Source organism: Microplitis mediator, chromosome 11 (assembly GCF_029852145.1).
Source record: "Microplitis mediator isolate UGA2020A chromosome 11, iyMicMedi2.1, whole genome shotgun sequence".
NCBI classification, from domain to species: Eukaryota; Metazoa; Arthropoda; class Insecta; order Hymenoptera; family Braconidae; genus Microplitis; species Microplitis mediator.
Window position 1 is genome coordinate 8,876,696 of NC_079979.1, and position 27,170 is coordinate 8,903,865.

General features: G+C 31.2%; 1 protein-coding gene across 1 annotated transcript; it reads left to right on the plus strand.

The window, feature by feature from the left end:
• The first annotated feature begins 24,151 nt into the window (after nucleotides 1-24,151).
• LOC130677748 (uncharacterized) lies at nucleotides 24,152-25,603 on the plus strand. The gene has a single exon (XM_057484601.1). It carries the CDS (start codon nucleotides 24,152-24,154, stop codon nucleotides 25,601-25,603), a length of 1,452 nt encoding a protein of 483 aa, XP_057340584.1.
• The last annotated feature ends 1,567 nt before the right edge of the window (nucleotides 25,604-27,170 follow it).

Sequence of the window (27,170 nt, forward strand, 5' to 3'; positions counted from 1 at the left end):
ACTAAGCTCTGGGGTTTCTGAATCGATCATTAACCAGGTTTATCGTGATTGTATAAAATTCTTTGTAATAGCTGCAGAAGAAATTCGCGAAAGACTTCCGTTTGATCATAAATTTTTGTCTGATTTAACCGTTTTTACAAGCGAAATCGCTCTTCTTGATTCTGGTAGAGAATCATCGGTTTCTCAAGTAGAAAACGTCTGCCGTGAACTGAACGTTCCACAGGGGGAGCTCATACGGGAAGAATGGCGTTCCTTATTCCACGTCGATCCGAATCTGAAGGAACGGTGGTGCCAATTATCATTCGACGACATGTGGAGGGAAATTTGCACCTACAATACTTCAGACGGGATTGTAAAGTTTCCAACTTTGCGCTTGCTGTTAAGTGTGATAAGAGCATTTCCTCATTCTAACGCTCCGGCGGAGAGGGCTTTCTCTTTCATACCTGACACCAAGACTAAGAAGAGAAACTGTCTGAGTCAGGAAACCCTGAATTCCCTATGTGTAGTAAGATCTGTCTCCAAATCGTGGGATCGAAGTCCAGCAGAGATGGTCATCGACAAAAGTTATGCTCAAATGATGACTTCGTGCAACTTATATCCACAGAAGAAAAAATTCCAGTCGCAAAAAATGAATTTATTCGCGTATGATTGTAATGATGGATGCGAAATGAATGACTGTTCAGAAAATAAGTAATTCCCTCTCATCGTTTAATTGTTTTTAGCTCTTCCGCTGTGGATAAATTCAAGATGTTCTATATAATTTTTCAGTTTTTTTAATCTTAAGGGCTAAATTTATTTTATAAAGACGCTAGAGCTGTAAATTCCGCTTTATTTAGTTTATTACTTAATAGTTTATTATTACTTATTAGTTTATTACAGATTTATTTAATTTATAGAGAAGTTACAGCTGTAGCTAAGTTTCTTCTATTTAATTGTATTTATTCTATCTATTAAATAGAGAAGCTAGAACATACAGCTCTATTTCTCAATATTTAAGTTTATTTGTTGTTGAGCATTCATTATTTTATTCTTTGTTAGAGATAAGTTAAAGCGACACGCTCATTTTTTTTTTATTTATTTATTTTTTTGTTATTGTTGCAATTAATAGTCACTGTAAGACCTTTTACTCTTTTGCCTTTAATCGCGATTGCCACACTTCTACTTCTTCCTATTTCTTCTTCTTTTGTGCGGCTGGGGCCCGACTTGTGTCTGCTGTACTTACATCATTACGTGATGCCTTATATACCCCACCTTTTTGTCGTAGAAGTATAGCGGCAAGTGGAAACCACAGAGAAAACCCATTGTCACTACAGTCGGAACGGCCGAAGTTCCAGTGCCCCCTAAGCTTAGTTTGTTTTCTTTTATTTTCTTTCTTACTTCAAGTTGTATTCTTCTATTTTATGTATAATAACACTAAATCTGAAAGCTTCATAGTTCCATTGCAACCCATCCAAACCCTACTATCAACACGCTTCCTTACTATATATGTTGCACTATATATCAGCCTGATATATTGCACTAGTGCGAGAAAACCGATCGCTTCAATAGATTATGCATTATAATCTCTACTACGTCCTTGACTTCTCTTTCACGCTTCTCACTTTTTAGCGACAAAGCCTTTACACTCTAGGTGATCTCTTAAATCTCTTCTTCTCTTCTAAGGTTCATAACTATTTAGTTGGCAACCGGTCAGGTGGGGGTTTTAGTCGGTAGGCGCCAGATGCGAACCCGACACTATCCTTCCGGATGTCTTTTGAAGATTCCCCCCCCTTACTCCCGTTCAAATAAAAAAAAAAAAAAAAAAAAAAAAACTTTATTTGTTATATGTCATTTCTTGTTCAGAGCTTTATTAATTTATAAATAACTTAGAGCTTTAAGCTCAGTTTTGTCGACTTTATTTCATTTATATCGTTACGCTTCATTGACATTATTTCGATTAAAACAAAAAAATTGTTATTCACAATTGTTTGCATTACTTTTGAAGAAAAGGGTCTGGATTTTCGTGATACCCGGCCCAAAATACGTAAAAGAAACCGTCGAAAACATTTTTTCCCGACAGAATATATACGGGCTCTCCTCTTCAGCCGAATAACTAATTAAGACTTATGATGATTGTATATACATTATTAATATTATAATAATTTATCAACTACGCGCGCTTTAAAAAACCTTGGGCATTTAAATTTTTATATAAATAGCGAGATTTGAACTTTTTCAGGTAGTAGCATCGAATAATAGGTAAGTAATTAATTAAAAAAAGCATTAAAAATTAAAAAAGAATTTTAATTAAAAAAAAAAAAAAAAAAAAAAAATCAGGGATTCGAACAGACGTCTTAGAAAGTCTGAAGTAAAAGATTTACCGCGCGTCTGTCGGAGCGCCTTGAAATAATAGCACAAAAGCACATATAAAAATTATATTTTAGATTTAATAATAATAATTAATTATTAATTAATCAAATAATAATAATTAACTATTAATTAATCAAATAATAATAATACTTATTATTATTTATATATATTTAACATATTTATTGGCTGAAATATTCATAAAAAAAAATTTGAGGCATTCATTTTCTCCCGCGCAACCGATGTTGGCTTCGGTGGCATTCGGGTTCTTAGCATTCACATAAACAGTTCGTAGCTGTGTGTGTGATGCCTCTCCGCGATGCGTGGTAGGGGTGCTATTCCCCTCAATTTGTCTGCCAGCTTCGGTTTCCCTCGGCTGCTTTCGGCTTCCCGACACACCGACACACATCGTTTTGGTTGTGTGCGACGCTCGAGTGGTGCTATGGAAAGGGTACTTTTCGTCCGCGATCTGGCTGCACTGGAAGTAACTTTAAAATAACTGGTTATTTATTGAGTTATAAAAATCATTCAGAATCTAAAAATATACAATACTATACAAATAATTACAATAAAATAATAAAAGAACTAGAAAAAGATCGGAAACACATTTGATAAAAATATTAGTTAAAATTTGAAAAATTAAATAAATAAATATTTATTTTCTTCCATTAAGTGTAACATAAATTTTATTATATTGTTCGAATGTTATTTTTAAATTATGTCCATATTACTGCCGTAACATCTTCCAATTGTGACAGTCCTTATAAATTTCCGCATTTGTTTTATCCATCTTAAGAACTGGAATAGAAATTGAATAGTACCATTAATATAGTCATAAAATCTACACTAACAGAATCTTAGGTTGATGAGCAAATTTTATTGTAGAAAAATTAGTATTAAGAATTACTAATTTCATTAAATATTCAATTTTCATCATTATTTAAAATTTTTTGAATTATTTTAAAAATGTTTTTTATTTTTTAAATTTAATATTTAATAATTTATAAAAAATATTGAATTTAGAGAATATAAATATATATTATATATGTACTTTATACAAAATTTATTAGATTATTAATTTTAAATATTAATTATTTTAATTTAATATTCGATTGTAATTTTTATCACAAATTTGGTGTGAAAGGCCCTAGGGGTATAAGCATGGTGAATTTGCCCCCGAAAGGTATCGGCTTGATACTGCGGGGATTTTTAGGTACTAATAAGATATTGAGATCCTGAGAGTTTCAGCTTTTGAAACCAATCGGTCTTCGAGAAAAAGCCAAATATATAAAAATCAGATAAAATGAATATTCTCAGAGACTATTTTATCGATTGACTTATACTCGGGATGTGTTTTGGGGGTCGATAGTAGCTCCTCGGAAAAAAATTGGGAGCTTGATCGGTCGACAACAACCTCGAAAAAAATGACTTTTTAGTTTTAATTTCGACTTTTCACGATGTTACGGTTCTGGTACAATTATGAAATAATTTTTTTTGGATTCCTCAACCAATTTCCTATAGACTTAAGTGCTTTTAAAATTTTTTAAATTATTTTCAAATTGTCGCTTTTAGTCATTGAATATGGTATGTTATCGACTCAGTCGTCTTATGTGCAAAAAGATCCGCACGACCGACGCGCCCACTGGCGTATTTGGTCGTATATACAACAGCTGACAAAAGTGTTGTTTATGATCTGAATCTGAGAGATTGTCTGTTCACATTTTATTTATTAAGCTAATAAAATGACTCCAAATAAAACAATCAATGATAAGTGTTCCATTTGCTCAAAAATAGTAAAGAAAGTTCCGGGAACTCCTAAAACTTTATTAACAGAACAAGACATTGATGAGTTTTCTGCAGTGAAATGTTAAAACAAAAATATCATTTACTCGATCAAAGAATTGACAACGAAATGCTTCCTAGGGTTGGAAGTTTTTTTAAGATTACCTCATTTTTGCATAATATATGTAGTAAGCATCTTACTTCCGACTCAGAGTTTTTGGATGAAGTCATCGAAACAATGAAATCGCAGAATAATGTAGTAAATACGTTAGCTGACGACGTTTAAAAAAATGGCTGGCAGCGAAAAAAATTGCCGTTTCAAACAATTTCATCTGAAACTCTTGAAGACTTTCCAGAAATGACAGAAAATGATCTGCGTATTTTTTTCACTGGTTCCTATCAATTGAAACAGGCTGTTTCCTATTTAGCAGAAATGCTTGATGAAACAGGTAATCTCACTATTCAATATGTGAAAGAACAGTCAAATATACTCAAAATTCAAGTTCAATCCAGACACATTAATAGAAAGGTTTATAGATGTTTTATTGAGTATAAAAAAAATGCTATTGGTCCAAAAAGCATATTGAGGCATAGTTGTGAGTGTGCAAATGGTCTGAGAACAATTGGATGTTGCTTTCATGTTGCTGCTGTTGTTTACTATTTATCACATGGGAGATATTTAACAAAGATTTTAAGGCCTGCTGAAATACTTAGCCAATTATTTGATAGAGACAGTATTTCACCTGTGATTGAAGAGGATAGTGATGAAGACTGATAAAATATGATTATACATTTTTTTCCTCAAGTATATCTTTCATTTGTTGTTATGTATTTATAATTTACAAACTAAAATCTATTTCCTGTTTTACATGTGTATAATGTTTAAAATATTTTAGTTGATATCATATGATATGATAAAATTTAACTGCTGATGCAGAGATTATTTTTGCAAATAACATTCAAGAACATATACAAACTAGAAAAATAATGATTCACACTTTAAACATGTAAATAAAGTAAATATTTGCTTAAAAAGTGGTTTTTATTTTTTTTTCTATACGTCGTACCTTTTTTAAAAATTTTAAAAGCACTTAAGTCTATAGGAAATTGGATGAGGAATCTAAAAAAAATTATTTCATAATTGTACCAGAACCGTAACATCGTGAAAAGTCGAAATTAAAACTAAAAAGTCATTTTTTTCAAGGTTGTTGTCGACCGATCAAGCTCCCAATTTTTTTCCGAGGAGCTACTATCGACCCCCAAAACATATCCCGAGTATAAGTCAATCGAGAAATTAGTCTCTGAGAATATACATTTTATCTGATTTTTACATATTTGGCTTTTTCTCGAAAACCGATTGGTTTCAAAAGCTGAAACTCTCAGGATCTCAATATCTTATTAGTACCTGAAAATCCCCGCAGTATCAAGCCGATACCTTTCGGGGGCAAATTCACCATGCTTATACCCCTAGGGCCTTTATTGATTTATTTTTTAAATATTTTTTTATTTATTTATTTTTCCTTCACTGTACAACGTTACGTTTTTTACAGGTTATATCTTATGTATATTTAAATATGTTTTTATACTTTGTATATTTATTTTTTAAATATTAAATAATCAATAATAAATATTTAAAATTAATAATTGAATAATATTTAGTAGAAATTAGATCAAATAATAATATAATAATTAATATCAATAAATAATACACTAATGCAAAAAATTAAAGGAGCAGAAAAATTTTATAATTTTTTTGGTTATTTTTGGAAGTCTGTAACGTGGTGAAAAATGATCGTATCGAGATTTTTAAAAAAGCATTTTACAGCTTGAAATCTCTAGTTTCGGTGCATTTTGTTCAAAATTTTTTAAAAGTTCCGGTTATTGCGCAAACATGAGAAATACTTCGAGACAAAAAATTCCTAATTTTTTTTTTTTTTTCGAAGAGCCCACGGACCGCGAAAAAATTCTTTCAACTAAACAAATGCATAGTTCATTTAGAAAATTTATTCAGATTCAATTTGGTTTTTTTTTTTAACCTCGTAGGACGATTTGTCGCAGAGATATCAGCCTACAAACGGAAAATGATCCTTTTGGCTTCGATCATCGATATTTCAGGTACCAATGATCGCACAGAAAGTTGAAGGACGGCGGTAAACACTTGCATAAATTCCCTACAAGACCCTGTCATCATTTTTTGAAAAAAAAAATTTTTTTTATATTCAACATCCATTAGAAGTAAGTACTAAAAAATGACTTTTATTGGTTTTTTAGTAAATCAACCGCTACTCTGCAAATATCGATAAAAAAAACAATGTTGCCAGGGACTTTTTTAGCTTAATGTACCCCCAAGACCCCTGTAAGTTTTTAAATTGATCTATCAAACCGTTTTTTGGGAATCATCGATCAAAATTTAGCTACACAATTAAAGGAGCAAGTTTTGTTCCTTTAATTGTGTAATCATAATCAAAATAAAAAAATTTTTTTTTTTCGACTTTTCTCAAATTTTTGCGTTGGTGACTCAGCAAATGCAATGAAATGATAAAAAAAATAAAAATTTTCCAAAAAATGTCAAAAAAAAATCTAGAACACAAAAAAAAAGTTTCAATTTTTTTTTCGTCGATTTTGTTTGACATTTTTTGGAAATTTTTTATTTTTTTTTGTATTTCCTTGCATTTGCTGAGTCACCAACGCAAAAATTTGAGAAAAGTCGAAAAAAAAAAAAATTTTTATTTTGATTATGATTACACAATTAAAGGAACAAAACTTGCTTCTTTAATTGTTTAGCTAAATTTTGATCGATGATCCCCAAAAAACGGTATGATAGATCAATTTAAAAATTTACAGGGGTCTTAGGGGTACATTAAGCTAAAAAAGTCCCAGGCAACATTATTTTTTTTATCGATATTTGTAGAGTAGCGGTTGATTTACTAAAAAACAAAAAAAAGTTATTTTTTAGTACTTACTTCTAATGGATGTTGAAAATGAAAAAAAAATTTTTTTTTCAAAAAATGATGACAGGGTCTTGTAGGGAATTTATGCAAGTGTTGACCGCCGTCCTTCAACTTTCTGTGCGATCATTGGTACCTGAAATATCGATGATCGAAGCCAAAAGGATCATTTTCTGTTTGTAGGCTGATATCTCTGCGACAAATCGTTCTACGAGGTTGAAAAAAAAAAACCAAATTGAATCTGAATAAATTTTCTAAACGAACTATGCATTTGTTTAGTTGAAAGAATTTTTTCGCGGTCCGTGGGCTCTTCGAAAAAAAAAAAAAAATTAGGAATTTTTTGTCTCGAAATATTTCTCTTGTTTGCGCAATAACCGGAGCTTTTAAAAAATTTTGAAAAAATGCACCGAAACTAGAGATTTCAAGCTGTAAAATGCTTTTTTTAAAATCTCGATACAATAATTTTTCACCAAGTTACAGCCTTCCAAAAATCACTAAAAAATTTATAAAATTTTTTTGCTCCTTTAATTTTTTGCATTAGTGTACATACGGATAGTTAACCTCAATTATATTGAAGCACTTGAAAAAGTATATAAGCACAATTTTCTTCACTAATATTTACAAATAAGTAGTAAATAATATTGTAGTGATTGGTATCTTAAATTAATGTCACTTATACACTACAATGATAACACACTTATATTAGAAATAATAACACCACAATTAACAGCAGTAAGAGAAAGCAAGAGCAATATATAGTTTATTGAGATACAATGTTTGCTATTAAACTGTCAAAATAAGACTCATTGACTTTTGTCGCGTATCTATAAAATAAGAGAAGAAGGCATTTGTTTTCTAGCTATTCAAATATTTAAAAGATCAGTTTCACATTCGTTACAATATTTATCAAAATGTTCAATTTAAATCACTACAGTGATTCAGTATACTGAATATTATTATTAAGCACATATAAAATTCGCACTTTTAAAACACCTGCTGTGTATGTAGCAACTTCAACATTTAGTTTTCGTGTAATCCCTGTACCCGCGCATCGTAAAGATGCAGATCATACATTAACATATATGATAGTACATTTAGTAATATATGGCCTCATATATTATATCCATGAACAGTAGGGTGGGCCAAAAAAAAGACTAATTTTTTTTCTTTAGTTACAGTGAAAATATTGTTTAAGATGATAAAAAAAATATTCTATTTAAATTTAAGCTCTTAATATTAATATTAAGAGGTGCCTATTTGCAATTCTCCATTTCCCATTTAAATAGCATGGGAAAAAAAAATTTTGTATTTTTTTATTTTTCTAGCTCGGCATTCGCACGTCATATAAATGAGTCCATAGCATATTTCTGTAGAGAATTTAACGCTTTACAAAAAAGTTTTCCTATCATTTTTTGATAAATCCATCCATTCGAAAGTTATCGGAGCTGGAAGTCAAATCTATAATAAATTTTCAGATCTTTTTACTTTTCGAGCAAAACTGTCAGACTTATCAAAAAATGTCATGGGTTCTTTTTTATAGACAATTTTATTCACTAAAAATTAGTTGACATAAAGTCCATTCAAATTCCGCATTGTTTTCTAGTTATTTTTATTTTAATCTTAAGTTCTCAGAATAGAGTAGAAGACTATTATTTTTACGAGCTTGGCATTAAAATAAACATAACTAGAAAACAATGCAGTATTTCAAAGAATTTCATTGAAAATAATTTGTAGGGGATAAAATTGTCTATAAAAAAGATTCCATGAAATTTTTTGATAAGTCTGATTAAGGTTGGAGATTGTTGGAGTAAGTGAACTCGTTTTGTTATTGTCGGGTTAACTATTTATTTGTAAAATAATATTTAAGATTGAAGTCGTTTACTAAATTAGAGTCAGTCGAGGCAAATTGTCGTTAATTAAATTAGTCGAATCAGTTTTGGTAATTTAGTCGAGTCAGTGTCATCAGTCATTTTGGTTATTGTTCATCTGTCATTAATTATTATCTGTAAAGCGGCTTCGTTAAATAAAAGCCATGGTTTTTATATTTAAATTTAACATATAAAATTAATTTATCACAACCTTCCTGAAAAGTTGAGGTATAAGACTTCTCTTCTAATTTCAATACTGTGTGGTCCAGTACGGGGCTTATCTTCGTCCTGAGGTACTGAGACAGCTAGACAGGTATGCAAAACACCTTAAGTTTTGCACATGTGTGGGACACTTATTGCATTGAGACCACAATTAAAATAAATATAATAAGCACACCCATTACAGTTTTTTCAATTATTTTGAATGTGCGTAAAATTATTTTGAGTTTATCAGTATTTTAAAGTTTAAATAAATATGGCTCAATAGAAATCATTTGTTTTTTGTTTATTTTAGATGGAAATCATACTATCATATAGTTATGTGATTCCTAGGATATGGAATGACCATTATACATTACAGGAGTTGGTGGATCGAATATGGGATCAATTGTCAACTTTTGTAGATGAAGATGTTAATTTTCGTAGTCCAATTATCGTGATTGATGAGGTAGCAACTGTCCTCCAAGTAATGAACAACCAACTCTGTTGGTGGTTCATGATACTTGGGGACAGGCATCCAACTACAGATCACTACTTTTTTAGTGATAATTATCTGAACTTCGGTCATTGGAGAAACTTCAATGACGATGATGCAGTCATACAATCATATTAAAAGATTTGAATAATAACGAAAATTCCATTCACGATCAAATTGAGGCTGCAAGACAGCAGGAAATTCGAGATCATCAAATCAGATTTTCATTGCCTGAGGCATGGTGCTGTTATGTCCGACTTCGCAACCTTTTTTTTTTTTAAATTCATGTTGAACGCTCCAAAGAAATAAATATTCCATTTTTTTATAAGAAACCAGTAGTTCAATTGCAGAGATTTCTTCTCCCGTCTCTCATTCCCTTATTCTTAGTCCCCACTTAGTAATAACTTCGGTCACTCTAATGCGTAGCAACACCCACAATTAACATTGAGCTAAATTAAGTTCCGTCAACGGGACATCTCTTACTATGTAAGACGTTGAAAACCCCCTCCTTCCCAAACTCGGACCCCCATGGTTGCATCTACAAAATTTTTCAAGAGCAATCACTCTACTGAGCACAGGCTTGCTTTCCGGTCACTAGCTGAATTCAAAGTTTTCAGCAAAGAGTCGCAATTTGGTACATAGTATCTTTCGAAAAAAAAAAACAAACCGCGTATAATTTTATTCAGGAAATAAAATTCGCAAACCATTAAAAATAAATATATATACTATATATTTATAACAAATATACAAAAGTAAAAAGTCAAGAAGAGTTATAGCAGTGAAATAAAGAAATATATATATATATATATATATAAATATATATATATAAAATATACCGCTCAAAGAGAGCAAAATAAAATCGCATCGCGAAGAAAATTTTATAAAGAAAAGAAAAGTTTAATAAAGAAAAAGTGTTATCGGTTGTGAGTCAGTAATTAAGTGTTAATAGCACTGTTCAGTGCATTAAAAATTGAAAAACAAATATTGTAACTAAAAGTGAATACATGCTTAAAAATAAGAGAAATAACCTTTAAAGAGTATCATCTCTAATTCCTTCGGGAAAATTAAAGGAAGTTTGTTCCATTAAAACACAAAATTAACCTAATAAAGAGTAAGAAAATATCAGTGTATATTAAAGTGTAACAAATGTTTATGCATAAAAATAAAAGCCTTTAGAGAGTATCATCTCTAATTTCTACAAAGAAAAATAAAGGTATTTTTGGTTTGTAAAGGATTAAAGTTTAATAGTTAAATAAAAGGAAAATAAAAGTGAAAAACCGTTTTTGTGCTTCATTAATTAAAAATAAGTTAGTCAATATTGATCATCCTTTCTCGCTTGTTCATCGCTTGCACGAAAGAAAGAGAAATTGTCAACCAGTCCAAGGAATACATCTCAGGAGTCCAAGGGCCTACTACAAAGGAGTCTTCAAAAGGTGAAAAATAATCAACGAGAACTATCACAGCAAAGGTAGGAAGTTTTTAAGTGACTATTTTATCTTTTAAATTCTTTAACAAATTTTCGATCGGCCTCAAAGTTTAATTGAAAATAAGGATGCTATAAATTCTAAATCGTATGTATCAATTTGCATATTCTATATTTATCGACTTATGAAATTAATTCATTTTTACTTAACTAAGAATTAAAGGAAAAACTTACATCGAAACGTATCCCTAAAATAAAATAAAATAAGGCTTGAATTAAACATTTAAGCCGAAAATTGCATGTGTTAGTCCGAACGCCCCAATCCACGCAACCAAATATTAATTAAAAAAATAGTCGGACATAACAATGAATTTTCTGGTGGCAGCGGTGGGATTCGGTCGTTTAAGTATTTTCTTTTAACTCACTTAAAATAGTTATATACAGTAGAATTTTAAGAAAATAGAAAAATATTAAGAATTTATAAATGATAAAAATTAAAAATACATTCCTTTAGAGGGCTGCAGCTCTATTTTCTTTATGAAAAATAAAGGAACTTTATTTTTAATCACTATTTTATAAAACAAAAAGAAATACATAATATAATCGTGGTAGATTTTACTATTTTTGTTAAAGTCGGGTGATCTAGAAATTTTATGGCATCCTTCTTTCTTCTTAAAAACTAAATTTAAGTTATAATTATAAGAATAATTTGTTTACATGAAACTTTGATACTTTGCTATCACCGGGAAAAATCTCTTAAATCATCATAATATATATATTCAACTAAGAAAACAAATAGTATATTTTTAATTTCTTTTGAACCGTATAAAAATAGAAAAGGTGTTGTTTTATGGTGTTTTGTTTTCACTACAGATTAAGTATTAAATCTAATACCTGAACAAATGTGGAGGTGATTAGATCTCCTCATAGGAACATAGTGAAAGGAAAAATTTCCGTAAAAGAAACGTATTAAAATATAAAAAAAAAAAAATTTCTTTCAAAGCTTCAGACCAATCGTTATATTTGCCTATATGAATTTTATTATTATATTTAAACTGTGCATGTAATTGAGGCTGATACAAAAAGTATCCGGAGACACGGCAGTGTCTCGCGCCAAGTACGCGTTCCAAACATGTACAACATGTGTGTCGCGTCGGTGTGAGACGACCGTGTCTCTATTCTCGAACCATATGTCACTTTAACCTCACTCATATTTTGAATCTAAATTAATAAATTATTGGGCTTTGTCAGCCTATAATATTAGTTCATTTGTTCATAATTATTATATTCCTATTTAATTTTCACAAATTTAAATTGTTTTTGTTAATTTAATAAAAAATTAAAAATTACAACATTTTAATGCCCCCGTTTTTCGGATCTAACGAAGAAATTACTACGATAAGACGAATTTTCGGCTATTGGCTACCTTCATGTTACACTTGATGATATGAAGTTAGCTTATGCTTACTTTCCAGCTTTAAATTCTTCTCCTTCGATTTAATTGGCTACCTTCATGTTACACTTGATGACATGAAGTTAGCTTATGCTTACTTTCCAGCTAAATTCTTCTCCTTCGATTTAATAGCAATTACACGTCAAGTTCTGTTTTTTATTTTTCTGAATACTAGTTGAGTGCAATATACAGTGCAACTTGACAAAAAATCTCACTGCAAATCTTTTGCTGTTTTACGTCAGATGTACATTTTGAGCAAATTGACGTCAACTTGCAGACCGAGTCGCTTTGGGGAAAGTGAGGACATCATCAAGTTGAAAACTTAGCTTGCCCGAAATTAATACCCTACATTTGACGGCAAAATGACGATAAAAAAGGTAAAGAGCAAGATTTGTGGTAAACTCTCTGTCATTTGCACTGTATTTCACACTAATGATGTAGTTCAAATACTAAACAACAGAAGTTGACGTATATTAACTGTTATATTGAAGAAAAATTTGTTCACCCGGGAAAAAATATTTTTATAAAATTTTATACAATTTTGTAAAATTTTGTAAGATTTTATAAGATTTCACAGCAAAATTTTATAAAATATTACCAGGCCATTTTCTGTATAACAAAATTTTATAAAAACATTTTTTCCCGGGCAGAAATTTAAAAATTCACCCCTGATAGCCACTTTATCCACAAATTAACTTCAAGCTACTGCTGTATTCTAAAGCCAACTTTAAGGAAAGTGTTGGAGAGCAACCAGTTACCTTCAAGTTGACAGTAAATTGTCTGTACCTTGAATTCAATTTGATTACAAGTATTACTGCCAGTCAATGACGTTAAGTTGATTGAGTTTCACTTCAAATTAACGGCAAGTTTTTCTATCAAATTACATTCAGATGACGGTGTTAAATTCGCATCAACTTGCACGTAAGTATTCTCCAGCCAAGGCTTGCCAGAAATTTGTCGTTAAGTTAGCCGTAAATGTTTCACTGCAGAACTTGCTAAACAATTATCTTTAAAGTGTGGCTATCAGGGATGCCGCAGCAGTCTAGGATACCACAGTATCAGCTCCGAAATTGAAATGATACTTTTGACATCTCGATGACTACAGTATATATAAAAAATATCAGTCTAACTTTTAGCTCTCATATCATACACGTAAAATAACGTGTACAATTGACGTGAAATTATAGCTGTTTTATACCAAGTTTATATGTGATTTTATGTGTGGGAGAGAGCAATAAATTGAAATGACACTTTTTGCGTACTAGACCTCATCGAGATGTCAAATGTTTCACATCAAGTTTTGAGTTAGAATGTTGATCATCTAGAAAGCTAGAGATCTAGAGAGATCATTCTCGCCACCGGATTGGTCTAGTTAGATTTCCAAGTGTACGACAATTTTTTGCTAAAGTCGTTATCAGGATATATCTTCATTCCGTTGCAATGACCCTAAAGCCACTCTAGGTAGAAGTTGACAGCAATTTGACGTTGAAATTACCTGAAATTTGCTGCCCGAGTTCAACTCGCCCGCAGGGTCAACCGATAGACCGATTTTTTTTCAGTCAATATTGGGAAACTTAGAATTCTGATACGCCAACTGGTGGCTAAAGCTATAACTACTCGAAGTAGGCTAAATTATGAATGTTTACGTGTGTCTATACGTCTAGCAGCTAATATGAGTAATAAATACTTAATTGTCTCTATAATTATTGTGTACCTATGAATTAAAAAATTGTTTTCATTCAATTAAAAAAAAATTTCGAATTTATAAACATGGAATTTCCATCAAAAACAAGTATATGTAACATATATTGTTTGTATACATCTTTGTTAATTTTGAATATTTATCTGATAATATGTTTAAGATGAATAAAAAAAAATATGTATGTATAATAATTATTATTGTACCTACAATTCATAATAAATATATGTCTTCTTCATAAAAAATTACTTATTTAAAATGTTTATTTAATCCTGTTGACAGCAAATAATTAACAAGATACATATAAAAGTATCGACACCAAAATATAATTTTTATTAAGTAGAAATTTTCATGACCTAAATTTATATTAGATTTTTTATTTATTCTTTTAATTTAATAATTATATTTTTCATAAAAATGTTTAAACATCTGAACTAATTAATTAATAATCTCGTTATACACCCGATCAACTTCTTTATGTAATTGGACTTAATCTATAACGTAATTAATTTCAAGTATAGAATTGATGTATTAAAGGTGTGACAATAATGTAGGATTATTTCCTTTATTTATAAATATATTTAGGATGTATTGAAATTCAACCCAATAATGAACTATTGAACTAAAAAAAAAAAAGTGCATATTTGAATGAATTTAAATTGAGTTATTATTTGATTAGTGTATGAATTGATTTTTATCATGTGCTAGTACATTAATAATTAAGAAAATAACACTGGCACACAAAAAAAAATAAGTTCTCTGTACTTTTGACGGGACCGATTTATTCCCATGTATTTTGACCCGCTGAATCCGAATCCGAGGTCCGTTTAACCCGTACACCCTCAGATTTTTAGAAAACTTTAAAAAACCTCAAAAATAAACAAAAATCGACCGTTTTTTAAATTTGTTACGTCCCAGCCTGTATGGCAGATGACGTAGGCTTTTACTTCCTTAATTACCGACCTGAAACCTAACTAATTATATCGAATATCGATAATCTAGTAATTTCAATAATATTTAATTAATCATATAAAATAATATAATATAATAATAGAATAATATTATTTAAGACATTTGAACGTTAAGGATATGAGTAATAATTGATAAACTTATTTTTCTATATTTTATCAAATATAAATAAACGCTGACGCCTCGAGTTAATCCTCGAGACGTGCAGCTGCACAAATATCTATTTTGTTTAAGATAGCTTCTGTTAATAGATAAGTGACTCATTTGTTAGTAACAAAAGTGGAGAGATTGTGAGAACTAAGTATTTTCAATAAATATTAGAATGGATCATTCGAGAACATGCGTTATCTCGAATGACCCCTCCATATGACTCGATGCGCGGGTCTGATGCCCAAACGTATTGATAAGAGTTACTCTAGTTTTTCTCGATCAAGAGAAGTCAGTCCGAAATATAGAATCATAGAGAGCAGTCAGGCTCAATATTAAAAACTCAACTTCGTTCTCACACTCTCGAAGCTATTGTTAAGAATAACTTAACAATATTATTATACCAGAATTGTACATTTCACAAATTCTCCAACTATCACTTTATTCATTGAATAAAACAGATCCAGACAATACATTTAAAAACATATAAACATAACCAGTTTATTTCAACCACTAAATGGTGGCTGTTCAACCCATACTTAATTATTATTTATAATTATATGTAAGTTCTCATCACGTCCAATTTAAATCGACCGCTCAACTACGCCAGCGCCAAAACATCAACCAGGACGTAACAACTTATATATAATTAAAATTGGTGGCAGCGACGGATTCGAACAGCCCCCGAATAGACTGGTCAAAATCTCAAAAATCCGAAAATTTTTTTTATTCAAACAAAAAAAAAAAAATTTGACATTAAGCTAACAAAGTGAAAAATTAAGTGAGAATTGAAGTGAGTAAAATTAAAAATAATAAAAATACAAATAAACGAAATTAAAATTTCAAAAATAATTAAAAGAAAATCATAAAAAAATACTTAAAATAATAATATCGAACATTTAAATTAAAAATTCGGAAATTTTTTTTAATCTCCGAGATCTAAAATTTAATTTTTTTTCGCTTCCATAAAATAATAAATAAAGAAAAATATATAAAAATCGATTGAATCAAAAATTTCAAATTAAAAATTCAAGTCAAAGTAAAATTAGTAGTGAGTGAAGTTAGTAAATAAAAAAAAAATTTTATCATCAAAATTAAAAATAAAAAAAAACTTCAAGACAATATTCAAAGAGAATATTCAGGTCGAGTAAGCAGAGAACCTGAAAATTGTTTTTTTTGCTGATTCAACCAAATTACCATCATCATTCACGGCTTCCGACGGACAGTTCAACACCAATAAGTGCTGAGAAATCTACAACATCGTGTTACCTGCTGACCTTCGCCATCAACCTTCCGACGGCAACGAAGATCTTTACATCAATCATAATTTATTTTTACAATCATCTAAGTAGTAAGTCGATTTATCGATATCATTCAATTTTGTAAATTTTTTTTTTTTTGCGTTATATAAATTTAAAATCAGAAATTCATAAAAATGCCTGAAATAGAAGCTATGGAAGTTTCTCTCACAGAAGCAAAAGCTACAATAGAAACATTAGTAAACGAAATTCAAAAATTGAGATCAGATCATGAACAAATAAAAAATACTTTCAATGAAAATTTTGAAACCGAACTAGCGCTACGCGTAAGGGAAGAAATGAATAAATTAAACACCACAAATTTAGATTCACAATCAATAATAAATTCTAACAGAACCCAAAATAATAATAATATTAATAAAATTGATTATAAAGACTTTTTAAAAACCATCCCAGACTTTGACGGTACAAAAGACGGTTATCCCATAGAGTCATTTACAAAAGCGTGCAGAAATGCTAAGAAAATTTTTAAAGACGATATTGACGAAGAATTTTCAGTAAAATTATTACAGACCAAATGTAAAGGCGAACCGTTAAAAAGAGTTAGTACTGTAGACCCGACAAGCATTGACGACTTTATTTCATTTTTAAATTTACACTTTAGACAAAGTAAAGAAATCTCACTATGGATGAGAGAATTTGATAACTTTCAACAACGCCCACACGAACGCGTTAGGGATTTTAACTATAGAATAAGCCAACATTTGCGAAATACATTGTCAGAAATTGAATATACCGACGGGGAAAATAAGACAGAAAAAGCTACGCTAGCTAAAGAAACTGCTATTCGTTCATTTATATCGGGTTTACATCCAAAATTTGCTATTTTTTTACAAGAAGATAAATACTCAGATCTCGACTACGCGACAAAATCAGCCGAAAAAGTAGAAAAACAACTACAGCAAATGAGAAATGTCGATAATTTTTTCAATATATATGATTCGCGAACACAAAGTAAAGATTATCATCACGTTTTAACTTCACATACTAGACAAAATCTTCAAAATAATACTGACTTAACCCAGAACATTCGTAATTCAAATAATGATCATAAAAATCCAAATCAATTTCAAAAAAATCATCAAAACTATTTTGAAAAATCGAGACAAGATAAATATCAAAATCAAAGAAATTTTAATCAAAATACTAGATTTTGTAATTTCTGCATAAGAAATAATCATAATATCGGGGAATGCAGAATTTTAATGCAAAGAAAAAATATTGAATCTAATCAAACTATAAACAGAAATATTCTTCGATATGATTATTGTAAAATGAACGGTCATTTAATGAATAATTGCAGAAAAAAAATGTATGACGAAAGACATCATGACAGACTAGACTCAAAACCGAGTACAAGTACGGGAAACGCAAACCCGTTCCCTCGAGTCGGCGCTCCGATGGGAAACGTATCAGCTCAGCGCCAAATTTCGAACAAAAATTAAGAATGCCAACGCGAACTTATGTCGTAGGTACTATGTCAATAGATTACAAACCTACGTCTATCATGCTCAAATCTAAAGATATTATATCGAGTTACGGAAAAATTTTAATTGACACGGGATGTAGTTTAAATTTAATAAAATACGGCGAAGTAAAATATAAAAATTTAATTGACGATTCTTATTGCTATAAACTAAATGGAGTATCTGAAGCCATTACTTTAGGTAGAATTAAAATGCAAATCTTTAATGAAACTACATACTTTCATGTCATCCCAGATGAATTTTCTTTAGATTATAGTGGAATACTCGGTATGGAATTTTTACGCGAACATGGCGGAATAATCAACTTAGTAGAGAATACTATAACTTTTAAACATTTAAATAATTTAGAATTATCATTCACCGAGGGAGAATATTTCGTTCTAAAAGCTCGAACAAAAACAGCAATGTTTGTTCGAGTCGACAATAAACTTAAAGAGGGTTATGCACCTCGTATAGAATTTGAAGACGGTATTTACGCAGGCGAAGCTTTAGTTAGGAATAATAATGGTATTGCTTATTTGTACGCGATTAATACTCTTAGTAAAGATGTTAAAGTAAAAGTGCCCGTAATTCCACTGGACCCCTTTGGGACAAGTGAAGACGAGGACAGTACTTTGACGCAAGACGACACAGATAAATACGATAATAGTACCAGGGCCCGGGAAAATCGTGTTGACCAAGTGTTAAAACTCTTGCGTTTAGAACCGGTAAATACTCGACAATACAGACATCCACCTGCACAAAAAGACGAAATTCAAAAACAAATTACAGAATTAATGTTAATGGACATAATAGAACCTTCGACCTCTCCCTATAATTCCCCTCTATGGATAGTACCTAAAAAGGCTGATTCAAAAGGCAATAAAAGATGGCGTTTAGTAATTGATTATCGTAAATTAAATGAAAAAACTATTAAAGACGCATACCCATTATCGTTGATAAATGATATTCTTGATCAACTGGGTGGCGCAATTAATTTTTCAATTTTCGATTTGAAATCTGGATTTCACCAAATTAAAATGCATCCAAAAGATAAACATAAAACAGCATTTACAACTCCTCATGGTCATTATCAATTTAATAGAATGCCATTTGGACTTAAAAATGCCCCTGCAACGTTCCAAAGGTTAATGGATTTAGTTTTACGCGGGTTACAAGGAGCTGATCTCTTTGTTTACTTAGACGATATCGTCATTTACGCACGTTCTCTAGAAGAACATAATACTAAATTTGAAAAACTGGCCGAACGTTTGCGTGGTGCAAATCTAACTCTTCAAGCTGATAAATGTGAATTTTTAAAGAAAGAAGTAATTTATTTAGGCCATCTTATATCTGCTGACGGTGTCAAGCCCGATCCCGATAAAATTAAAGCGATCAAATGTTTCAAAACACCCGTAAATACAACACAAGTGAGAGAGTTTCTTGGACTTGCTGGTTATTATCGGCGATTTATTAAAGATTTCGCAAAAATCGCGAAGTGCCTATCTGATCTTACAAGTAAAAACGCAAGATTTACATGGACGCCTGAACATCAGGTAGCTTTTGAAACCTTGCGGGACAAACTATGTACAGCTCCGATATTGCAATATCCTGATTTTTCGAAACCGTTTATTTTAACGACCGATGCATCTAACTATGCAGTTGGAGCAATTCTTTCACAAGGTAAAATTGGAGAGGACACTATCGTCGCGGCAGCTTCTCGTGTGCTTAATAAACACGAAAAGAATTATTCGACCACTAAAAAAGAAATGGTCGCAGCTTTATTCGGTATGAAAACATTTAGACCGTATCTCTATGGCAGAGAGTTTACTCTTGTCACCGATCACAGACCGCTTGTGTGGGTAAATAATATGAATGACCCAACATCGCGTGTAATGAGATGGAGAGAACGGCTTAAAGAGTTCGAATATACCGTATTATATAAAGCGGGTAAAGTAAACACCAACGCGGACGCTTTATCGCGTAACCCAATAATCAAAAACAGCGAAGTTTATCCTATTAAAATTAAATGGCGACCTGGTAAACCTGGAATCGCTAGATTGCGATCTTCGGATCCATCTGACTCCGGAAGAGTCATAATAAAAAAATCCAAAAAATATACTAATACAGAGTCAAGTAACTCAGAAGAAAAATTAAAAACGCGAAATATTAATAAAAATAAATTGCATGTAAATTTAAGCAAAAATACGGAAAAAAATGTAAGTTCAGAGGAAAGTTATTCAAGTAGTAAAATAAATTCGGTAATTCAAATTCTCGAGCCAAATACTCGAGCGGTCGATAATGAAAATTCGGTCGAAAAAAGTAAAGTAAATGAGTCAAGAACTCAAATGGTTGGGCCCATCGATAAATTAACTACGGACCCAACAGTCAAAAATACTAGCGACGGCAATAGGACTAGCTACCCTATCGATCGGCGATTAGTTGACAAAAATAAGGAAAACGGATATACCGGTGAAAATAAAAATTTAAAAAAGAAAAAATCTAACGTTAGACGGTATAATCCATATAATAAAATTTCAGAAACCGAATCAAGAATAAATAAAGATAAAAATAAAAATGATAAAGTAAATAAAAACTTGGAAAATTATAATCCTCGAAATCCTTTGAATAAAAATTCCAATCTTAATGATGAAAATAAAAATAAAAAAGAAATTAATAAAGTAACATCTAATGAAAATTTAAAAAGTAATAAAAGAAAACCTTCCGAAAATTTTGAGTCAAATAAATCTATTATACTTCCTGATTATTCTGACGGATCATCTTCATCAGGAGACATTTATGACGCGGCAGCTCTAAGAAAAAGACTCATTAAAAATCACCCATCGTATTCAAATGACGATTCTTATTTGACAGATTTTGGTCTTTCTTATATAGCAAATAAATCTATAAAATTCCCAAAACATAAGAAATCTCGTAATTCATCAGCATCATCTCAATCCTCACATTCGTATATACCTGAAACTCCTAAAATTACTGATCCTTCATTACCATTATTAACAGACGTACAGACGCAAATTACAGCTTCAACCTCAAATTTAAAACCACAGACAAATATTGAAAATACAGAAATCAATAAAAACAAATCAGTACTTTCTCAAATTAAAAGATCACATAGACTAGCAGAATTTACACCTTCTCCAGCAGTTCGCACACGCAGAAAAATAATAAAAACTAACAATAAGACAAAGAAAATTATAACTCTAGACACGTCAGACGACGAATCAAATACAGACGAGACAGAAATTATAAATTCAAGAATATATTCAAGCAACTCAAATGACATCGAAACAGACTCGCCAATTGAGACTATTCCTATTACCCCAAGAACGCCTACACGGAATGTTACAAAAAACCCAATTAAATTATGCCCAGATCCCATACGAAGTCCTATAAGAAAAATTAATAATTCTAAAAATATGGGAGGCGCGATTTCATGGTCATCAGAAGAAGGTGGTGACCACCCAAAAATTTTAAATGTAGAAGCTTTAGTGCATGCAGATCCTTATGTCGAATCTAACGCTCATGTAAATATGGAAATTGATAAAACCACATTTAACAAATCACTCACACGACCGATGGACATACAGACGTCATCCGATGATAACGTAATACCGCCGACTATTGTAAACATTGATAAAAATAAAACTAATGTACAAAAAGTAGAAATAAAAAATAATCCTAAAATAAATAATGACGAACCACGACAACAAAGTCCTAGTAAAGCCATAGAAAAACATCGTGTAGTAACAAATAGTCAAACGATAGATAGTTTTACTAACAGCGAACCGCAGCTACGCAGGTCAAAAAGACAGCGTAAGCCCAAAACGTGCTCGTGTTGCACAGATAATGATAAACATACACATACACAAAGACACATTCCATACAAAATACAAAAACTTTCAGAAAATTTTAAGATAAGAACAAAAAAACCTAAAAATAATGAAAATAATTTTCCACCCCAATTGCCGAAAATAATGGTTACCCTCGAAGCAATTAATCGCCAACAAAATGCAAATGATAAACTCCCAAACAATAATTTAAGTATAATAAATGAAAATGTAGAACCGATCGATTTTCAAAATTCTTTTCCTGATAGAGAACCACAAAACCCTAAGCATATGAATTCACCCGTTGATCAAAATTTGAGTTCAGTGGAACGAATAAATTCATTCAATGATCAAAATTTCGATCAACAAGAACAAATAAATTTATTTAATAATGGAAACCTTGATCAAATCGAACAAATAAATTCATCTAATAATATAACAAATTTTCAACAAAATTTAACAGAATTAAATTCAGATAGCAACCAAGAACAAATAGATAATGTAATTATCGTAGAAAATAATAATCCAGATAATGAACAAATAGATTCTGACGATGATTCATCCGTAGTTTCAGTAATGTCGAACGATTTTAGTAATGATAATATAATAGAGACTAGAGATAATTTAGAAATGTAGAAAAATAGTTATTTATGTTTTTTTAATACAGATGGTCCCGTTCCAAGTGAAATAGGAAAACAATTATTATTGTCAGGATATTTAAATTTAAATCCATTTGCTGAATATAAAGTAGGTCAAGTAATTAAAATGGGAACACCTAAAAGAAAAGTACTTGCGTTAGTTATTCAAAATAACAACACAGATGTAGCTACCGAAAAAGATTATTGCATAGCTTTTAAAAATTTAAAATTATATATGGAAAAATCAAAATTAAAATCAATTAGTGTTTCTCAAAGACGAAGTAATTTACCTAAAACTGTATGGTCAAAAATTAAAAATATTATAGCTAAAACATTTAAGGGAACCGATATTAAAATAATCATTTGTAGAGATCAAATAATAATACCTCCAGTAGAAGAGAGACAAAAGATAATGGCCGAGAATCATGAGACCCCAATGGCAGGTCATAAAGGTGTTACTAAAACTTACAATAGAATTAGACAAAGATATTTTTGGGATAATATAAAAAAAAATGTCGAAGATTTTGTTAGAAAATGTATCAGTTGTCAAAAAAAGAAATTAGTAAGGATTAAAACAAAACAACCGATGGTAATTACCGATACATCCGCAGAAATTTGGGATAAATTAGCATTAGATATAGTAGTACCGAATAAAACATCGGCAAACGGTTATTCATACATTTTAACGATGCAAGACGATCTCTCGAAATATTGTTTTGCAATACCACTAGTATCCATGACAGCCAAAGACATCGCGATAGCATTAGTAGAAAATTTCATTTTAAAACACGGTTGCCCAAGAGTAATTTTAACCGACCAAGGTCAAGCATTTATAGGTAAAGTTATGAATTGTTTAGCTAAAACTTTCAAAATGAAACAGATAAAAACAACGGCTTTTCACCCTCAATCGAATGGTTCATTAGAAAGAAGTCATCAAGTCTTAACAGATTATATCAAACATTTCACAAATAAAAATGACTGGGATAAATGGTTGCCTCATGCAACTTTTGCTTATAATACGAGTGTACACGAAGGTACAAAATTCACCCCATATAGATTAGTTTTTGGTAAAGAAGCGCGATTACCATCAGAATTTTCATATCTAGACGATATCCCTACATACGCAGATTACGTTAAAGAACTTGCAACTCGATTATTAGAATCAAGAAAAGAAGCAAGAGAAAATTTAGAAAATTCAAAATTAAAATCCAAAGTACGATATGATAAAAAAATAAATCCCGTAAAGTTTAAAATAGGTCAAAATATTTATTTAATAAAAAACCAGAGAGACGGTAAATTTGATGAAAATTATTTGGGTCCTTATAAAATTACCGAAATTTTCCCAGATAAAAATGATATAGAAATAGAATATAAACCTGGAAAAAGAAAACTCATTCACTGCGATAGAGCTAATATAGCTTATAAATAGTTTAAGTTCCTCTCTCTCTCCCTCTTTTCTCTTTCTCTGTTTATCACATCAGGACAAAAAAGGTCTTACCCAACTAAATTTTTCAGGTAAAGATTTCGAGCAATACGATATATTTTTTCTTCATGGGGATAATGACCTCAATCATCACTCAGGGTAACGGCTTCATCGCGTACGACTGTGGAGCTCCTGCAGCTAACATGACAACCCTTTCGTTGGTAGATATTCAAAAATGCGATATTCCAATCACCAAACCGCAAACGACAAAGACAAAAATACAACTAATACAAACAGTAGAACATTCACACATTAGAGTCATACAATGTAAAGTAGAAATACAAAGATCTATATATTACTGTGGACGCTCGAGTCATATCTCGACGGTAAGCAATGGCCACATGCAGTATATAGAAGAGACATCTAGAGCATTTTGCGAGGATATACACAGAACAAGCACACACCATATGTACAATACGGTAATCACAGATATCCCCGCTAATAGTACAGTCACTAGAGCAATTACGCTAACAGGTAGCGCAGACAACAAGGGAAACTGCGAAGTAGGACAGTTTTCTGATCACTACGGAACGTGGAAAAACGTAGTCGTTCAAGGTCAGGTGTTTATAACAGTACAAGACTATTTAGCTCCAGTAAATTTCATGAAAAACGAGATAACCCTTCGGTCGGGTATCAGATGCGCATATAGTACAGAAAACTGTATGGATATCGAGGGAGGAAATACATATTGGGAGATAATAAAAAGAGACGCATGTGAGCTCGATCGATTTAGAGTTATATATGAAGGCAATGCCTTAAAAGTTAAAGATAATTCTGTTAAAGATTACGGTGAGGAAATTTATACGGTAACAACAAATCAAATAACATTTGCACTCTCAGTAAGAGGCTTTATTCCATCGTGTGGACATAAATTAATTAAGACTGAACACCCCAAACTTTTTATTGTTGACAGCCCAGACAGTAATTTCTTTATTGAAAAGACAGCACTTACGCCTACAGACATGGACATTTTTGCCTATGTAAACTCAAAGGTCGTATACCTGGAAAAGCATTTAAAAAAGGAAATAGTAACTATGTACAATGACGTCATTAGACAACAGTGCGAACTAGAAAAATTAATTTTACATAATTCTTTGGCGTTAGCAGCTTTAGCACCAGCAGAATTTGCATTTCACTTTATGAAAGAACCTGGCTATATGGCAAATATAGCAGGTGAAGTTATTAGATTAATAAAATGTGTACCTGTCGAGGTACAAACACGTAAGACGGACGAATGTTACCAGGAACTACCGGTAACTCGAGGAGACGAAAAATTCTTTATGCTCCCGCGGACTCATTTACTCGTCGAAACCGGTAACCAAATAGATTGCAGTTCATTCGCACCTGCAATGTATAATATAAATAATGCATGGTATCAAATTTTACCCCAATTAGCACCAGCCATTTCTCCTCAAGAAATAGCTCCCAGAACCCAAATGTCTTGGAGTTACACCTCCCCTTCTCATTTAGCGTCAAGCGGAATTTATTCCAATAGCGATTTAGAAAAATTACGCGAGTAAATGATGTTTCCCGTAGAAAAAAGTGCAGTTTTAAATACTATAGCGAGAGGCGCGACGGGTCAAGAAATAGTAAACCAGGGAATTACGATAAATAAACTTATTGATGAAGAGGCAATGAAACGCACTCTGGAAAAATGGTGGAATAAATTCCACAGCATAATTAGTAGTATAGGAACATACAGTGCATCGTTTATAGGGATATTAATAATAGGAAAAACAATTAAATTTGCAGCAGACACGTTTATACATGCGCTCGCACTCCATAAAGTATTTGGTTGGAGTCCGGTATTATTCGGAGCAATCTGGAACGCATTAACAAATTATTTACTTCACATTAAAAACGGACAAACACAAAGAAAACGAAATAAATCAGAGACTCTCGAACTCATTACAATAATACCCGATAACAAAGACAAGGACAGACAATTAGCCTCCCCATCCAAGACACCCATACCTGATAGCAAAGACAAGGACAGACAGAAAGACTCCTTACCTAAAGCATCCATACCTATTAATGAGATAGACAAAGACGACCATAAAAAGAAAGACGGCCAAAACATTACCACCACGAAGACATCCATACCTGGTACGGAGACAAACGAAAATGATGACAAAACAAAAGACGACAAAGACATAAACATTAAAAAGACACCTACACCACCAAAGCGAAATTTTTTCGCCTAATAACAAACAAAAATATTTAAAAAAAAAAAAAAAACACTTAAAAACTAATTTTTTTTAACTTGAATAATTGTTTTTATAATTAGAATTTTTTTTTCTCTTATCTCAAATAATTTTTTTTATTATCTCAAATATTTTTTTTTTAATTTTAAAAACAATTCCAAATATAATTTTCCCCTCCTTTTGAAAAAAAAAAAAAAAAAAAAAAAAAAATGTGTTTTTATACACTAAAAATAAGCGAAATTTTTTTTTCCCTCTTTCTAAAACTTAAGATTAACTTAAAACAGATTTAAAGATTAAAATAATATTAAAGGAATAAGGTAAAGGATAATTATACATAGAAATGATAAATCAGATTTTTTTTTTATTTTAAGAATGGACTTCAGTCCACCCGTTTATTTAACCACAACCCGTTAACCCAAATACAAATCATAATACAAGTCCTTCTTTTTACGCAATAGAAAAAAAATAATAGTAAAACAGAAAGTAACACACTTACAAATAATAAATTCAAAAAAAAATATGAAAAAAAATTATATAAAACAAATAAAATGAATTAAAAATATTCCATGGAATAAACGGACATAAGTCCAGCCTCCACACCCCATGCCGGATGACACCAGTCTTCGGCAGGACTGTCGGTGCCCCAACGACCCTCGTGCATCCAGCGGATGCCTAGGTAGTCGAAGTCATCTCCTTGGATGACTTCAGCAGGCAGAAGAAGACGATCATGGAACCACGAGTTCCGGGCCGCCTGCCTGTCCCAACGACGGCGTTTCATTTCACCAATCCTAACGGTCCCCTCCAACGATGGATAATATAATGGCTAAAAAAAAAATAAATAAAAAAAAAAAAAAGAAAATTTAGTATCGATATTAGGAGCAAT